This window comes from Cylas formicarius, unplaced genomic scaffold (assembly GCF_029955315.1).
Source record: "Cylas formicarius isolate icCylForm1 unplaced genomic scaffold, icCylForm1.1 PGA_scaffold_5__7_contigs__length_24384050, whole genome shotgun sequence".
NCBI classification, from domain to species: Eukaryota; Metazoa; Arthropoda; class Insecta; order Coleoptera; family Brentidae; genus Cylas; species Cylas formicarius.
In genome coordinates this window covers 17,136,156-17,150,422 of record NW_026844341.1, presented here as the reverse complement: position 1 = coordinate 17,150,422, position 14,267 = coordinate 17,136,156, and the positions used below count along the sequence as shown (strand labels likewise).

The following is a 14,267-nucleotide window of genomic DNA, read 5'->3' as shown; positions in this document are numbered from 1 at the left end:
GGTGTCTTAAATTTGCAGCTATTGACTTCAGATTTGGCAGAAACAGGACTCACTCAAATCTCGCGAGGGTTAAAAAAAATTTTTTTTGGGGTTATTTTGGCTTCTTTGAAAAAAATTTTTCTCCAAAGCTAACCCGATCGGCAAAATTTGTGAACCGGGACAAGCGAACGATCGGCGATCATAACCTTTATTTGAGGCATTTTTTCGATTATATCCACGGTTTTTCAATTATAGACAAAAAACTAAAAGACCCTGAAAATTGTTCTTTTCGGCATTAAATTATCAGCCGCGAATCAAAATTTGTTAAAAATATCGCTATTTGGTTTTTACAGTAATGAAGGCCGCATCGAGGCCTACAATTTTTGTATTTACGGTTTTCGTCTATTTGAGATATTTGAAAAAGTCACTCAATGGAGACGCGGTAACGTCATTTATTATTACGGCTTACTGCATGGTTTCAGAAAACATGTCTTTTTTCGAAAACCATTGACTCTATTGGAAAAATTCCTATACCAGGAAACCTGGGAGATCCAGGGCTCTGTTTCGACTATTGTTTGAATTATATACAGGACGTGTCGTTTATGGGTAAAAAATCTAAAAGATCCCAAAAATTTCCGTTTTTCTGGGTAAATTATTGGCGGTAAATAAAAAACTATTAAAGTTGTGCTAATTTGGTCTGAGAAGTATCGTAAACTGTGCCGGGAGAGAGTTTCAGTTTTCGTCTATCATACAGGGTGCGCTATTATTTGTAAAAATTTTAATATTTACCAAAGTTTGCCGTAACTTTGAAGTCCGGCGAGACGTGCAAGACACTTCATACAGGTTGCATGCACAATACAATTACATCGATTTTGCGAAAGTTGCATAGTGGTCCGCGTCTCTACGGCAAGAAACCGAGAAGCGGCTTCTCTTCGAAATAGAAAACTGCTTCGCGTTACACGCTACAAACGATTTTTCGAAAGCAATCTTGTCAATTATGTCGAAGTTTTTGCGCCATGAAAATTGCATCTATTACGCAAATGAAACCATAATCCGTATTAACAAAAGAATATAACTTTAAACGCTTTGTTGCAAACGAAATAAAAAATCAATCCTAATACCACGAAAGTATAAAAAAACCTTAGATTATTGTAATCCAAGCAAAAAATACATTTTATCTGAGTGATGTTGGTTAAATCTTAATATTTTGAGCCGCGGATTCCTCACTTAGATTATTAGCATTAAACGAATTAATCGCAAAACAATTCAAACGGATCCTTCGAAGACGACATAAACAAAACGGTATTTCTTGACATTTCGTCGTCTTTGATGGTCGGGCGGTAAATCGAAAGCGAAACAATATGGAAGCAGCGGGGGGTGGGGGGGTCCGCCCGTCATTGATAATGAACTTGACGATTTGCGGCGTGCACGATAATGACCACTAACTACCGTCTCGTGACGTTGCGTAACGACAAAATCAAAAGGAAATCCAAAGTCTGAGTGGTTAATAAGTTATTGTTTCATGTGGATGCCCCGAGGCGTAGTTGGATGCCGGTCGACATTCGTATACGAAAAAAAAAATATAGATATATAATTAAGGGAGATTGCATTGTTTCCATTTAAAACGTAATTCAAATGTATTGACGGGCTTTACCGATAGATACACTATGCACAGGATGATTATTTTTATGTATTCAGAAGCATAGGCAAATAAGAAATTTAACTCAACTCGCGTTAACAAAATGTCTTGTTAATTAATAGTTCTTGTTTTAACAATAGCGATATGGTTTATAGAAAATGTATTTTTTTTACAATTGAAAAACGCTTACGCTGATCACGTGCGTCCTGTATTTACTTTTGCTTATTGCTGGTGAGAAAAGTGATTTTAAAAGTGATAAAATGTTTTTGGATATTACTATCATGTGTGTGTGTGTGTGTGTGTGTGTATCCTGAAACCTCCGGATTTCAACGCCGCAAACCTCGTTTCGATCGAACCACCCGCCTCCTCAAAAAAAAATACTTTCCTAATAACTCAAAAACTCAAAGGGAGTATTTTTTGAGGTCAAATCTTATATAATTTTTCCTCTCGAACACGATGCTGAAATCTGTTTCCCTGTAAATGCTACCGCTTCGCCGTACCTCCCATCAGCTCCGGAACCCTCAATTTAAAGTTAGCCCCATAATAGTATGTCGTAAAATGTTGGTCCTATCCAATAAGAAACGTCATTGTCATTATACGGTATATCGTTAGGCGAACTCTACTCTCGGTCACTCTAACACCTACCCTTGTAAAATTTGCTTATAATACTATCAAGAATAATTATTTTTGTCTTGCGTGCCTGTCAATTAACCGCATTCTTCTTGTATATTTGTGCGTTCTACGCAGTTCTTCGATTTGGAAACAACAACAGTTTTTTTTAAAACTATAGATAATGTTCCCGGTAGATAAAGGTAAGTCATAAGAATTAAACATTTTTTGAAGGTTTCTGTTTTTTAACACTTTAAAGTGTGTGGGTCGTGAGATTGAAGCGATATTTCCCTCTTAGGAGAAGACATGGAAAACAACGCAGAATTTGAAGACGAAGTGGAGTTGGTAGTGTAACCTCATCGCAATTTAGCAGACGAACTACATCAGTAAATAAAAAAACGGATCCATTTGTCTTCGGATGTTAAACAAATTGTTTTCAATGTTTACAATTTTACAGAAAATTCAGAAGGGAAAGTAGGAGCAGCAATGGAAACAAGTGACGTGATCAAAGTTCCGAATTCACCTGTAAAAAAAATTGTTGCAAATGGGATAGTCAAGAGGAAAGTGAGAGAAGATTCTGGTACTTCGTTACGTGCAAGGTTCTGCTGGGCTGATAAGCTGTAGGCAAAGATAATCACGGTGTCGGTTGTAAAAGCACTAAATTTCTGGTCGAAATATACGTAAAACTGTTTATGTGGCAAACAAATATTTTTTTTCCATGGCAAGGGAAAGAGATGGACATGGGAAAACGTTGCGAAAAGTACTCAGAATTTTGCTCAAAACTAGAGGGGTGTTCCTGTTCGTCGTGTTGTAGTCTTCTTCGAAGTCGAACTGTTTTTTAAAATTTGTTATCGGAAATTCGATTGGTGGCGGGGATGGTCGCGTCGGTAGGCCGGCTGCCTTTGTCAATATCGATAATAACGGCGGCATATTCAAGCCGCCTTCGTCCCGGTTTATAATAGCGGTTTTCCGCGACTCGTTCTCCATTCATTCGGTTTTCTTCTGCTTTTGACGACCGACATTCAAAATCTCGGTCGGCCGCGCCGCGTTACTTTCGAAACAAACGAGCATCGACACGCGCGTACCACACACACACGCTCCGCGATACAAACAAAAAAAAACTTCTTCACCTGCCTTCGTCGCAGCAGACGCTCCGATCCGCGTGTTTCGCGCGTCAGTATTTCATTTTTTTCGACGTTCGTTTCTGACTTTTTCTTTTTTCTTTTGTGAGAGAGACGCGACGCAATATGTCTGAAAAAGGTAGGACTGTGTGTATGTGTAAATGTTTGCTTGAATACAAAAAAAAAATTTTTTTTGAAGGAAAAAAAAAATAACGAAATTAATCATTTTTTAAGATCGGTTTGTAGTTCATTTAAGAAAATACTTTTTAAGCATGGAGCAAAGGAATACTTTTTAATTATTAATGGGGGTTATAGATTTTTGAATCCTTAATAAAGCCAATAGATGAAAAGGGAAAATTGGTCGGATTTGTTCTGTCATTGCATTTATTTAACGTTTTGTGATAAATTATGATGATGATGGTGTGTATGCGGTGTATCTAATTTTAAACGAGGAAAAATAGATAGAAACCGTTTTTTTTCTCAAAATTGTAATTGTTGTTATCGATTGTTGTCGGATTTGTTGGCTAAAAGTTCGGCTAAGAGAAGCGGGAATATATTTTTTATAAAATTCGTTTTAAAACAATTTTTTATAATTTTATTTTATTTATTATTTTATTTTATTATTATTTGTGTAAAAAATGCTTTGTTTTTTTTATTTTTAGGTCGACTTAAAATGAATATGGAAATTAACATATTTTGTGCTACCGATGTCTCTCTTATCTGCTCGGTTCTAGTGTTATTTAAAACGGTACACATCGTGTAACCGATTGATAAGATAGTGATTCGAGGCATATCAGAACGGTAGTCGTGGATAATAATAAAACGGTCTAATTAATTTTCTCGTTGAAATTAGTTTAAAACTCAAGTAACCAAAATATTTGAATGAAAAAAAAATCGTATTGCCATCAAAAATTGTAGACGACTCAATAATAATAATAAAAAAATTGTTTTTAAAATTAAAAAAAATATTTTAACGAAAAAAAAAGGAATTTCTAAATTATTTTTTAATTAACTAAACATGTAAACGCGCAAAATTATTGGGTGGGCGATAAAAAAGGTTGCTTCTAAAATAAACAAAATATTTTAATGTGAAATTATCCAATTGTAACATTTAAATCAGTGATTTAAAAAAAAAACGCATTTTCCTTCGATCTTCCCTTGTGTTACCAGGCGAAGAAACTCGTGATATGTCCCAGGTACTGAAGTTTTCTCTACTTGATTGTTGTGATGAGTTTTTTACGTTTTTCCATTTGCTGGAGGGCCTATATGTTTGTCTTATGGTCCGTCCAAGATATTCGCTGCATTCGTCTATAGGCGTACATTTCGAACACATGAAATTCTCTTTTTTCCATACGGAAGAAACAGGAAAGTTATAACGGCGATGTATTCTGGTGCGGAACAAGATTATAGACTATCCGAATACAAAGCAATTTGATACAATAATAAAAACAACAAACAATAACAAAAACATACAAAAATAAAAGTTGATATTACACGGCAATCACAGATTTCGCAAAAAGCCCTTATATGACGATCGTTGCTAATTATTTTTTGGAGAGTTAATTTAAAACCGTATTTTCGATGACCTGACGTCATGCTTGAAAATGCTTGTCGTTAAATGTCATGAAATGTCAATTAATATGACAGTTATTAATTATTGGGTAAAATGTTAATGATTATAAATCAATATCTAGAAAATGATTTTCTTTTAGGGCGACCAATAAAACTTGTAATAAAGTTGAAGTTGACGAGTAATTACGACACTTGCTGTTGAAGCCTTTGGAGCAGTAGGAAATGTGGAATTTTGTTATGCGCACTGTCACACACGCTAGCGGAGCGAATGTTTGATAAACGAGTGACATAAAAGGTTTTTCTACTCCCGTTTGTAAAATGCCTAAGTACACCCAAATCTAGCGTGCGGGAAGCGACACTTTACCACGTCAGTTTCGTTTCCCACGGATTCGAGCCGCTTCGGACATTTCCGGGATTTTACCGCACGGGTTTGGGAGCAATCGGATCTTTTCGGAGATATTTCCCACGCTTTGAATTTTGACGTTTGTCGATTCTCACGGTTATGTCGCGTTGTTTTGCGAAAATGTTCCCAAAAATCAACGGTCGTAGAAAATAGTATATTATGTAACAAGTGCGAACATTGAAAAACTATAGTATGCAACACGTTTGAGAATAGTATATTATGCAACAAGTGCGGTAAAAGGCATTTGACTCACGAGTTTATTTGACACGAGCGGAGCGAGTGTTTAATAAACGACCGTTAGTTTTTAGGTACATTTTTTTTGGCAAATCAACACGAATATGTTCACTGACATGGCAGTCAAAATTCAAAGCATGGGAAATATCTACGAAAACATTTGATTGGCCCTAAATCCGTGCGGTAAAATCCCCCAAATGTCCGAAGCGGCTCGGATCCGTGGGAAACGAAACTGACGTGGTAAAGTGACGCTTCCCGCACACTAGATCGATGGGTAATTAGGTATTTTACAGACGGGAGTAGAAAAAATTATTAATATAACAATTGTGGTATTTTGCAAACTACTGCTATCAGGAAAAGAATGCTGCTGTTAAAAAGGAAAACAATGTTAGATCGGTACTGTTTTCTGCGTTTTCTTCGCAAACAAAAAGTGACATTTGCAGGAGACGCGGCGTTCAGCAAAATACAAAACAAACTTCTCCACACTTTCTCTATTTCTCTCTCTCTCTCGTCGTTTCCTTTTTTGCTATTTAATCGAGAGCAATTTTTCGCGCAATCGGGACGAAAAAGAAAACGCCTCGACGATGGTATAATTTCTCGACAACAAACGCGAATTATCGCAAAAGTTTGCACGCGCGAGGGTATAATAAAAACAATTTCTAATTTTAAAAAAGCACTCGCGAGCTCTCTCGTCTACGGCTAATTAATCGCGTAGCGATAACGACATTAATGGGTTTCGTTTCCTGCTCATATTTTTTTTGCGCTTCAGATTCGAATAGTTAATTATGTAATCGATTTCGGTGTCGTCCAAATGGACGACGCCGTCTCATGAATAAAGATTGGGCCGACGCCGTCCGAGGATCTGACGTATTCGAATTAAAAAAAAAAGCTAATCGTATGCAAAATGAAGAAATATGAATTTTTGCCTTGTCTTTGTATTGTGTTTTATAAATTTTTATTTTATTCGAAGTTGTGGAGATACAGTTGACAAAAAAGCATTCGTATATTGTTAATAGTGTATTATGCAACAAGTGGGGTAAAGAGTCTGTAAAATGCCTAATTACACACCGATCTAGCGTGCGGGATGCGTCACTTTACCACGTCAGTTTCGTTTCCCACGGAATCGAGCCACTTCGGACATTTCCGGGATTTTACCGCAAGGGTGTGAGAGCACTCGGATGTTTTCAGAGATATTACCGTACTCCTTGAATTTTGACATTTGACAATTCTGACGGTCATTTCAGTGCGAAAATGTACCCAAAAAGCAACGATCATAGAAAAAGTATAGTATGCAACACTAAGGTGCCTAAAAAATATATATTTTTTATTAGCTCTTACCCTTTCAAGTGTTTCTTTTTGATATAAAAAAAATCCTCACCAAAGACGAGCCCTGTAGTTCAACTCTAAGGGGTCGGTATTTTTATTTTAGTTTCAGATTTAATTAACATGGGAAAAATTATTTTTTCGCTAAAATTAAATTTACGTATAACGTTCGCAATTTTTTACAAAAAAGCAATTTATTTATTTATTGTTAAAGTTTAGTCTTTAAGCTTTCGAAAACCGTATAACAAAGTATGATTATCATTAAAAGAGGATTAGGTAATTACAGCCACTTAAAAATTACTAAATTTTGAACTTTTCAGAAATAGCTTCTGATAATTTTTTGTCTACGTAATTTCTCAAAATTTTTATGCTAATTAATAGTCGGTGTTTTATTTCTATGGATTTCAAATTTTAAAATGGGTGTCAGTACGTAGTGTAGGTGGCAGCACTAATTATATTAGATCATACGGTACAGTTGTCAAATTATCAGCGTCTGCAACACATATATTAAGAGATTATTGTGTATTGTCATTCTTTAAAGCTCTCAGTAAAATGGCTGAAAACAAAATTTATTTCGTGGGTTTTTCATGTAGAAATTTAAGTAAACGAAAAAAAGTTTTACATTTATTGCAACACGTTCGGTAAACTTTTTAAGTCACTCGTTTATTAAACACTCGTTCCGCTCGTGTCAAATAAACTCGTGAGTCAAATGCCGTTTACCGCACTTGTTGCATAATATACTATAATATTGTTACATTATAACATCATGCGCCAAATATTCAATATCCCTCTGGGGAATTATTTTCCAACACCTTACGTTATTACCATAGCCAACCATTCTTATTTAGGCAACACCCTTCGCTATCCTCGCCCCCTGCCCCAGTACCACTGTTTGTATCACAATAGAAAATTTATTTATTCAGTCTCTTTGTTGGACGATTGTGGAAAAAACAAATGTCCTCCGAATAATAGAAATTCTTTGCAGCGGCCGAGTTCTAAGATGATATCTCGGGTCGAGGTGAATCACGGTGTTTTTTTACTGCGTTTAAAGAGTAAAAGAAAATCTAATTATTCCTCGTGCAAACGACATAGCGGTACAATAGCGCACGTCGGTAATACATGAGGACGGTCATTCTGCGTCGAAACGTGTAAGAATTTCGAATCCTTGGATCTCTTATCTTAATTTTGATAAATATGTATAAAAAAAATAATATAAAATATACGGGGTGTTTTAAAAAGGATGGACTATAGAATACTTCTGTTCTAACCTATGTAATGTAATTTTATTTTTTCGTTTTCTATTACTTACGTTCATAAAAATACGAGAAATGAGCACGCACTTTTTTGCAGAAAAAACTATTAGGGTCATTTTCTGGTATTTCCTAAGTAAAAAAGGTATTTTTGTTCAACATCTGTATTTTAAGGCGTTTTCGAAAAATTTATATTTTTACATAGCAATGCAATCCAATACGCTTTGTGCCAATGCGATATACTTTTGCTGCTGAAAATGATCAGGTAAGTTTTTATGGACCAATCGATTTGCCGATGTGACTATGGGAAATAGGCCTACTCTTTCCAGCTCGAATGATGGCTGTCGGTACTTTCTCACCTTCTTGACGTATCTGCGATCTGTCTGGATGCTCATATTCTAGATGAGTTTATATTTTTTGTTATCAGTGGTTGCTTGCTGTAATATTCAATACTGGTTATATGTACTGCCTGAAAGCAATGGATGTGCAGTGCACCGAACTTGCTAGATGGATGGATGAAGCCTACAGCTCTCACCCAAAATGTATTTTCTGTAAGATCTTGTGGGCATCACCTGAACCTGAATGCCGCTGAGAAACCCTTCTGTCTCAGGGAAGAGATAATCATCCTTTAAGTAGGCGATCGAGTCATCTTTGCTAACTTCCGACATGTTAAGGCTGGTATGAACCTTACCACGCAATTCCTTACTTTTCCAGCTTCCCGTTAGCGCTCGCGTGTGGTTATTTGTTATTAGGTGTTCTTCGTTGTTCAAGAGGTCAAGAGTTGATAGCTATTTTTAATAATAGTAATAGTAATAGCAATAGTAATTTTTTTTGAGAAGGTGCTAAGTAAACTTATGGGTCTATAATTACTCATATCATCCCCAGGCCCATTCCTATAGATTTCTTCATCTAAATCACAATATGACTGCGAGGTAAAGTCTTTTGTGACAGATAACGCAGCAAATATCAGAAAAACTTTGGAGGAAAAGACGGACTCAAAAAGTTACAACAGCGGCTGCTCTGCATATATTCGGAATTTACTGTGCAAATAATTACAAAGACCAAAGAACATGTAGTCCAAATTGTTAAGGATTTTCGCGATAACCATCTAGCAAGAGCGAAATTCAGTCAATCAGGAGACAACGCTTTAGTCGTATAGAATAGCGTTGCTGATTGTTCAAAGATCTAAAAATCTGCGAAGAAAACAAAAACCAAATTGATTGTATCATTTACCAAAAGGTGTCAAATATTGGCGTTCAACATGCAGCACAACAATATTTAAGCATTTTAAAACCAATATCAGATGCCCTTGATATTTAGCAGATGCTACCATATCAGATGCTGTAGACCAGTGGAAACATTTACAATACATCTTCGAGAATGTTGTAGAATTACCTTTTCATTAACTTGAACCGTCTAGGAGTCCAGAGTCTTCACTGTCCTAGATGTAGCCAACGAAGTAGCCTACCAGAAGTAGCTCCATTTTTGTCGGATTTACCGTATTTTTGTTTACACCATTCGCTAATTCGATTAAGAACCTTTTGCATGAGCTCCATCAGAGGTTCTAGGAATAGGAATATGTGTAGGTCTTCCAGATGATCGTCCACCAGAAGCGACCAGAAGAGAGGGCAAAGATGTTGCATACGATTGGAATATTGAGTAAACAGGTCAACTAGAACTTGAACTTTTTCTTAAAAAAAATCTCAATGATAATACAAAATCTGTGAGCTTGTAGCTGCCTTAATAAGTACAATCTTTCGATCGTCATGAGTTGGGTGTGTTTTCACATCTAAGATTGGGCTCTATTAGTACATCGGAAAAATAATATAGTAGGTAGAAACCGGTATGGATTTTTCGACCGATTTGGTTCTAAGGGTTTTTTGAGATTTTGAAGAAAAAAAGTTATAAAGCAGAAGATTCTTGATTGGGTCGTTCACAGATGTAGGTAGAACATATAAAAAATAATTGGGCAATATTGCTGACAGGTAAGAGCTAAATGGGTATTAAAAATGTTACTATGTGCTGTTAATATCCGTTAATGGCTTTTGTAATTAGTTATTAGTAAAATGCCGAGTAAATCGGTCAACAAAAAAATCGTTGATTGACTATGGTAATGCTAGTTTTACGATACAGGAAAATGTTGCCAATTATTGTGAAATTGTGAATATTTTCATGATCACCAGGCGGATCCTCAAAAAAATCTAAAAAGATAATAAAAAATCGTCGTTTATGACACAAATTATGCGATTCGAAGAAAAGGTCAGCCTTTTTGTATACAGTGTGTCCCACTTAAAAACTATATCGTTGTTTATTGATTGATTTTGATAATTTTTTTTTTCGTTTAATTATACTGATTAAAAAATAATGATAAAAAAGCCTTCAGCTATGTATTTTTTAGTATTATCTTAAAACAACAGCGTTAATAAATCTTAACAAATATAAAATATAAACTAGGGAATAAATGCGCCTCTCCATGGCAAACTTCGTTTTACAATATGCTGACGTCATTCAATTTTTTGATATTTTTGTTATTTTCATTATAGTCATCATATCATTCTCATAGTCCCAGTTAGCCGTGACTTCAGGTTGACTTAATAAAAAACATAAAGATGAACAGCCTTAAGCGAGGCGCAAAATATATTTCAAACACCCTGTATTGAAATATTATTAAAATCGGTATAGTTGGGTTCTAAGTTCCAATGAGTAAGAATGAACTAACCAAAACAAGATTTTATTCATTTTTCAGAGGTCTATCCAACAAAAAAATGTATACTGTGTACAATATGGTTCTTAAGTGGGACGCACTGTAGAGGGATCGTGGAGCTTTTTTAAAAAGTGCAAAGTTGCTATGATTGAGGGCGATAAAATTGTGGGAAAAAGCTGACCTAAAAGCAAACTAATTTGTGTTTGATAAAAATTAGATTAGAAATGGGATATGATGATATTTATATTTGGAAATTTTTGGATTTATTAACTACTTAATCGAAAAATTATAATTATGCTCAGAATTCAGTGGTCGTTTCGATATACTGGGTCATGTCAACAAGTTATCGGACTTTATCTATAATAATACGGGCCACCATAAACCACATCTTTCTGGTCTTTGAGTGAGTGTGAGATCTTCTTAGTCGTATTCTCATGTCTGAGAAATCTTGATCTCACGGAATCGTGTACATCCATCAACTCCATGTTTGTCTATCCATTGCTTCCGATAGTAAATCTTGCAGCAGCGTATTCGTGATTTTCTTTACTTGGTCTATCGATTTTACAGGTGACCTGCCTCTTGGTCGTTTTGCTTCCACCTTTCCCTGTACTATCAGTTTCTCCAGGTTGTCAGCTGTCGTCTTGTGGTGTGTCCAAAGTATTTTAAAATTCTTCAGCTCGCTTAGTATAGATTCATTGGTGCGTTTCTCAGTCCATGAAATACTTCGCCAACACCACATCTCTTTCGTATGTCTGGTGTTTTCATGGTCCAGGATTCCGCTACGTACAGAAATATTGAGAATACACCGGATTTAACCAGCATATTTTTTGGTGTTTCTTGTGATTTGTCGATCTTTCCATATTCTGGTGAGGTTGCTCATGGCCCCTCGTACCATTGCTATTCGTCTTTTTATTTCCTGTTCGGAACCGCCCTGGTTACGTATTAGACATCCCAGGTACACAAATTCATCTACATTTTCTATGTTTGTGAGGTTCGGACGTGAAAGTATTCCCGCTCTGTCAATCAGCATGAGCTGAGTCTTGCTGAGATTTATTTCCAGACCCATCCTAGCACTTCAACTATCCACTCTGTTCAACATCATCATCATGTCGGCCTCATCTTTCGCCAGCATCGTTTTATCGTCTGCATATCTTATTTTTGTCAGTTTTTTACTACCTATTGATACTCCTCCCTCGAAATCGTCTAGGGCGTTTCTCATTATGTGTTCGCCGTAGCCGTTAACAAGCCTGGGTGACAATATGCATCCTTGTCGCACCCCCTTTTGTATATTGAAAGTCTGTGACGAGTGGTTATCTATTCGCACTATGGTTTCACTTGATTCGTATAGGTTCTTAATTAGAGTTATTAGGTGATTCGCTACTCCTATTTCTCTTAGTATTCGCCACAAGCATTTCAATAAAGCAGAGTAGCATAGGGGAATTAAATTCTCTTAATTTTTCTATTACTCGTCTAATATTAAAAATTTTTTCCCGTGTCTCGTGGTGAGGTTGACTTAATGCAGTCTGGCCATGACTTCGTGTGCCAGATCTTGGCTATCCCCCGGTTCCTCCAGTGTCTTTAGTATTTCAGCATTTATGTGATCTACTCCTGATGACTTATTTGTCTTCAGATGTTGTATGGCTTCTATCACCTGAGGCTTTAATATATTCGGCTCAGTTGTGAGATACCCCGTAAAAATTGGAACAAAAAAAAAGACGAAGAAGGTTGCCAAGATGGGTTTCGGGTCCTCTGACGTATTCGGAGGATTCGTCGGGCCAGGTGTTCGCGTCAAATTTAAGTTCAAGGTCGCGCGTGACGTAACCAAAGCGTCGGACTCTTTGATTCGGCGGACACGGTCAAAGGTGTTACGGCGGACGCGCGATCTTCCTCGCTAGGAAAACAATTTCCCGTCGGGCAGCACCGAACCGTGTCGTCGCTATGTACCCGACTCGATTAATATTATTTAATCGGAATTCAAATGCGGACAGACAGTTCTTATTATACGCTTCGACGGTTTCGAATCCAATAAACGGCACGCTCGTTATTTACGCAAATTAACAATTTCGCGTTGCTTTAATCGATTCGCGCCTCTCGTGCTATCGAAACATCGCAAAATATTCATTTTAAATTTAATTTTAAAAAGGTAGACGATTAAATTTCGACAATTAATTGTTATTCAATTATTACAAGTTAGGACGGTGAACACCAAAAAAATTTCTTTTTTTTTTTAAAGAATTTGAAGCACATACTTCGGAAAGCGGTCGTTTTGAATTAAACATTTTACGTTTTCCTTTTTCCACGACCTTTCGATCGTTCGGGCCGCCGTATTCGCAAAAACTGCCTTGGACCAAAAAAAACTCAAGCAAAAAAAGTTGTCCGAAAATGGTTTTTGTTTTATTAGCGGACTGTCGCAAGATTAGTTTTGGTTTCATTCCGAACATTTCTGTTAATTCCATTCTAATTCTATTAATTCTGAAAAAAAGTTCGAAGTGTTTTGGAATTGTCAGTTCGCACGTGGCCAGTATCCTTTGGTTTGTTTATTTCGGTTTTACCTTTCTTTTCGCTGTAATAAATGAAAATTGTTTTTTTTTACAGTAAGTGTGATTTTTTCGTTATCCTTTTAGCGTTATTTAAGCAAATACTAAATTTATTGAAAATTGACGCAGGTCTGCAGTGATTTTGATGTTTAAAAGCTGTTTGCTCATTTGTTTATTTTTGGGGCCCCTTTTTCCAAAAAAAATTATTTATAATTTATTAATATATGATGATGATAATATATTTTATTAATATACATAGCTATAACGTCAATATGTTGGTTCCATGCTAGGCATGATTTTTAAATGAATTTATTCTTATGAAATTAAATGTGATTTGGCAACACCGGATAATATTAGATTTCTGTGCAAAGCAACAGAGTTGGCGCAGAAGCATCAATACAGCGTTTTAAACTGCTTATGCGCAGTTTGTGTTCGCGGCTATTGTTTTAGTTGTTGTATATTTCTAGTGTTCTAAAATGTATAAATATGGCAAGAGATAGACAAATAGAATGGTGCTCTAGAACAAGCCTACTAGCAGAAATGTATTAAAACATAGCTGTGACTCCAAAAAGATTTACTAACTCGTTATCATATCAAACTTGGCTTGATCAAGCAGTTTATTAAAGCCTTAGACAAAAATGGACAGTGTTTTAAATATCTGTGCGAGAAATTTCCAGCCATATCTGGTGTCAAGATAAAAGAAGGTATTTTTGTTGGACCGCAAATTAGAACATTGTGCAAAGGCAAGGATTTTTAAAAAGAAAGAAAGAAAGAAGGAAAAAAAGAAGAAGAAAAAGGAAAGAAAAGAAAGAAGAATCGTCTAGGTTGTATTTTGTGCATTTAAAAACTCGCAGCCGAATGTCCGCACAATGCAGCTTTCTGACAAAAAGACGAAG

At 36.0% G+C, this 14,267-nt stretch overlaps 1 protein-coding gene across 1 annotated transcript in view; it reads left to right on the top strand.

The window, feature by feature from the left end:
- The first annotated feature begins 3,151 nt into the window (after positions 1-3,151).
- LOC132701790 (aquaporin AQPAe.a) overlaps positions 3,152-14,267 on the top strand; it is a 38,053-nt gene continuing 26,937 nt past the window's right edge. Inside the window, exon 1 of the mRNA XM_060669983.1 lies at positions 3,152-3,487. Within this exon, the coding sequence (XP_060525966.1) occupies positions 3,475-3,487 (13 nt within the window). The 5' untranslated portion in view covers positions 3,152-3,474. The remainder of the gene's footprint in view (positions 3,488-14,267) is intronic.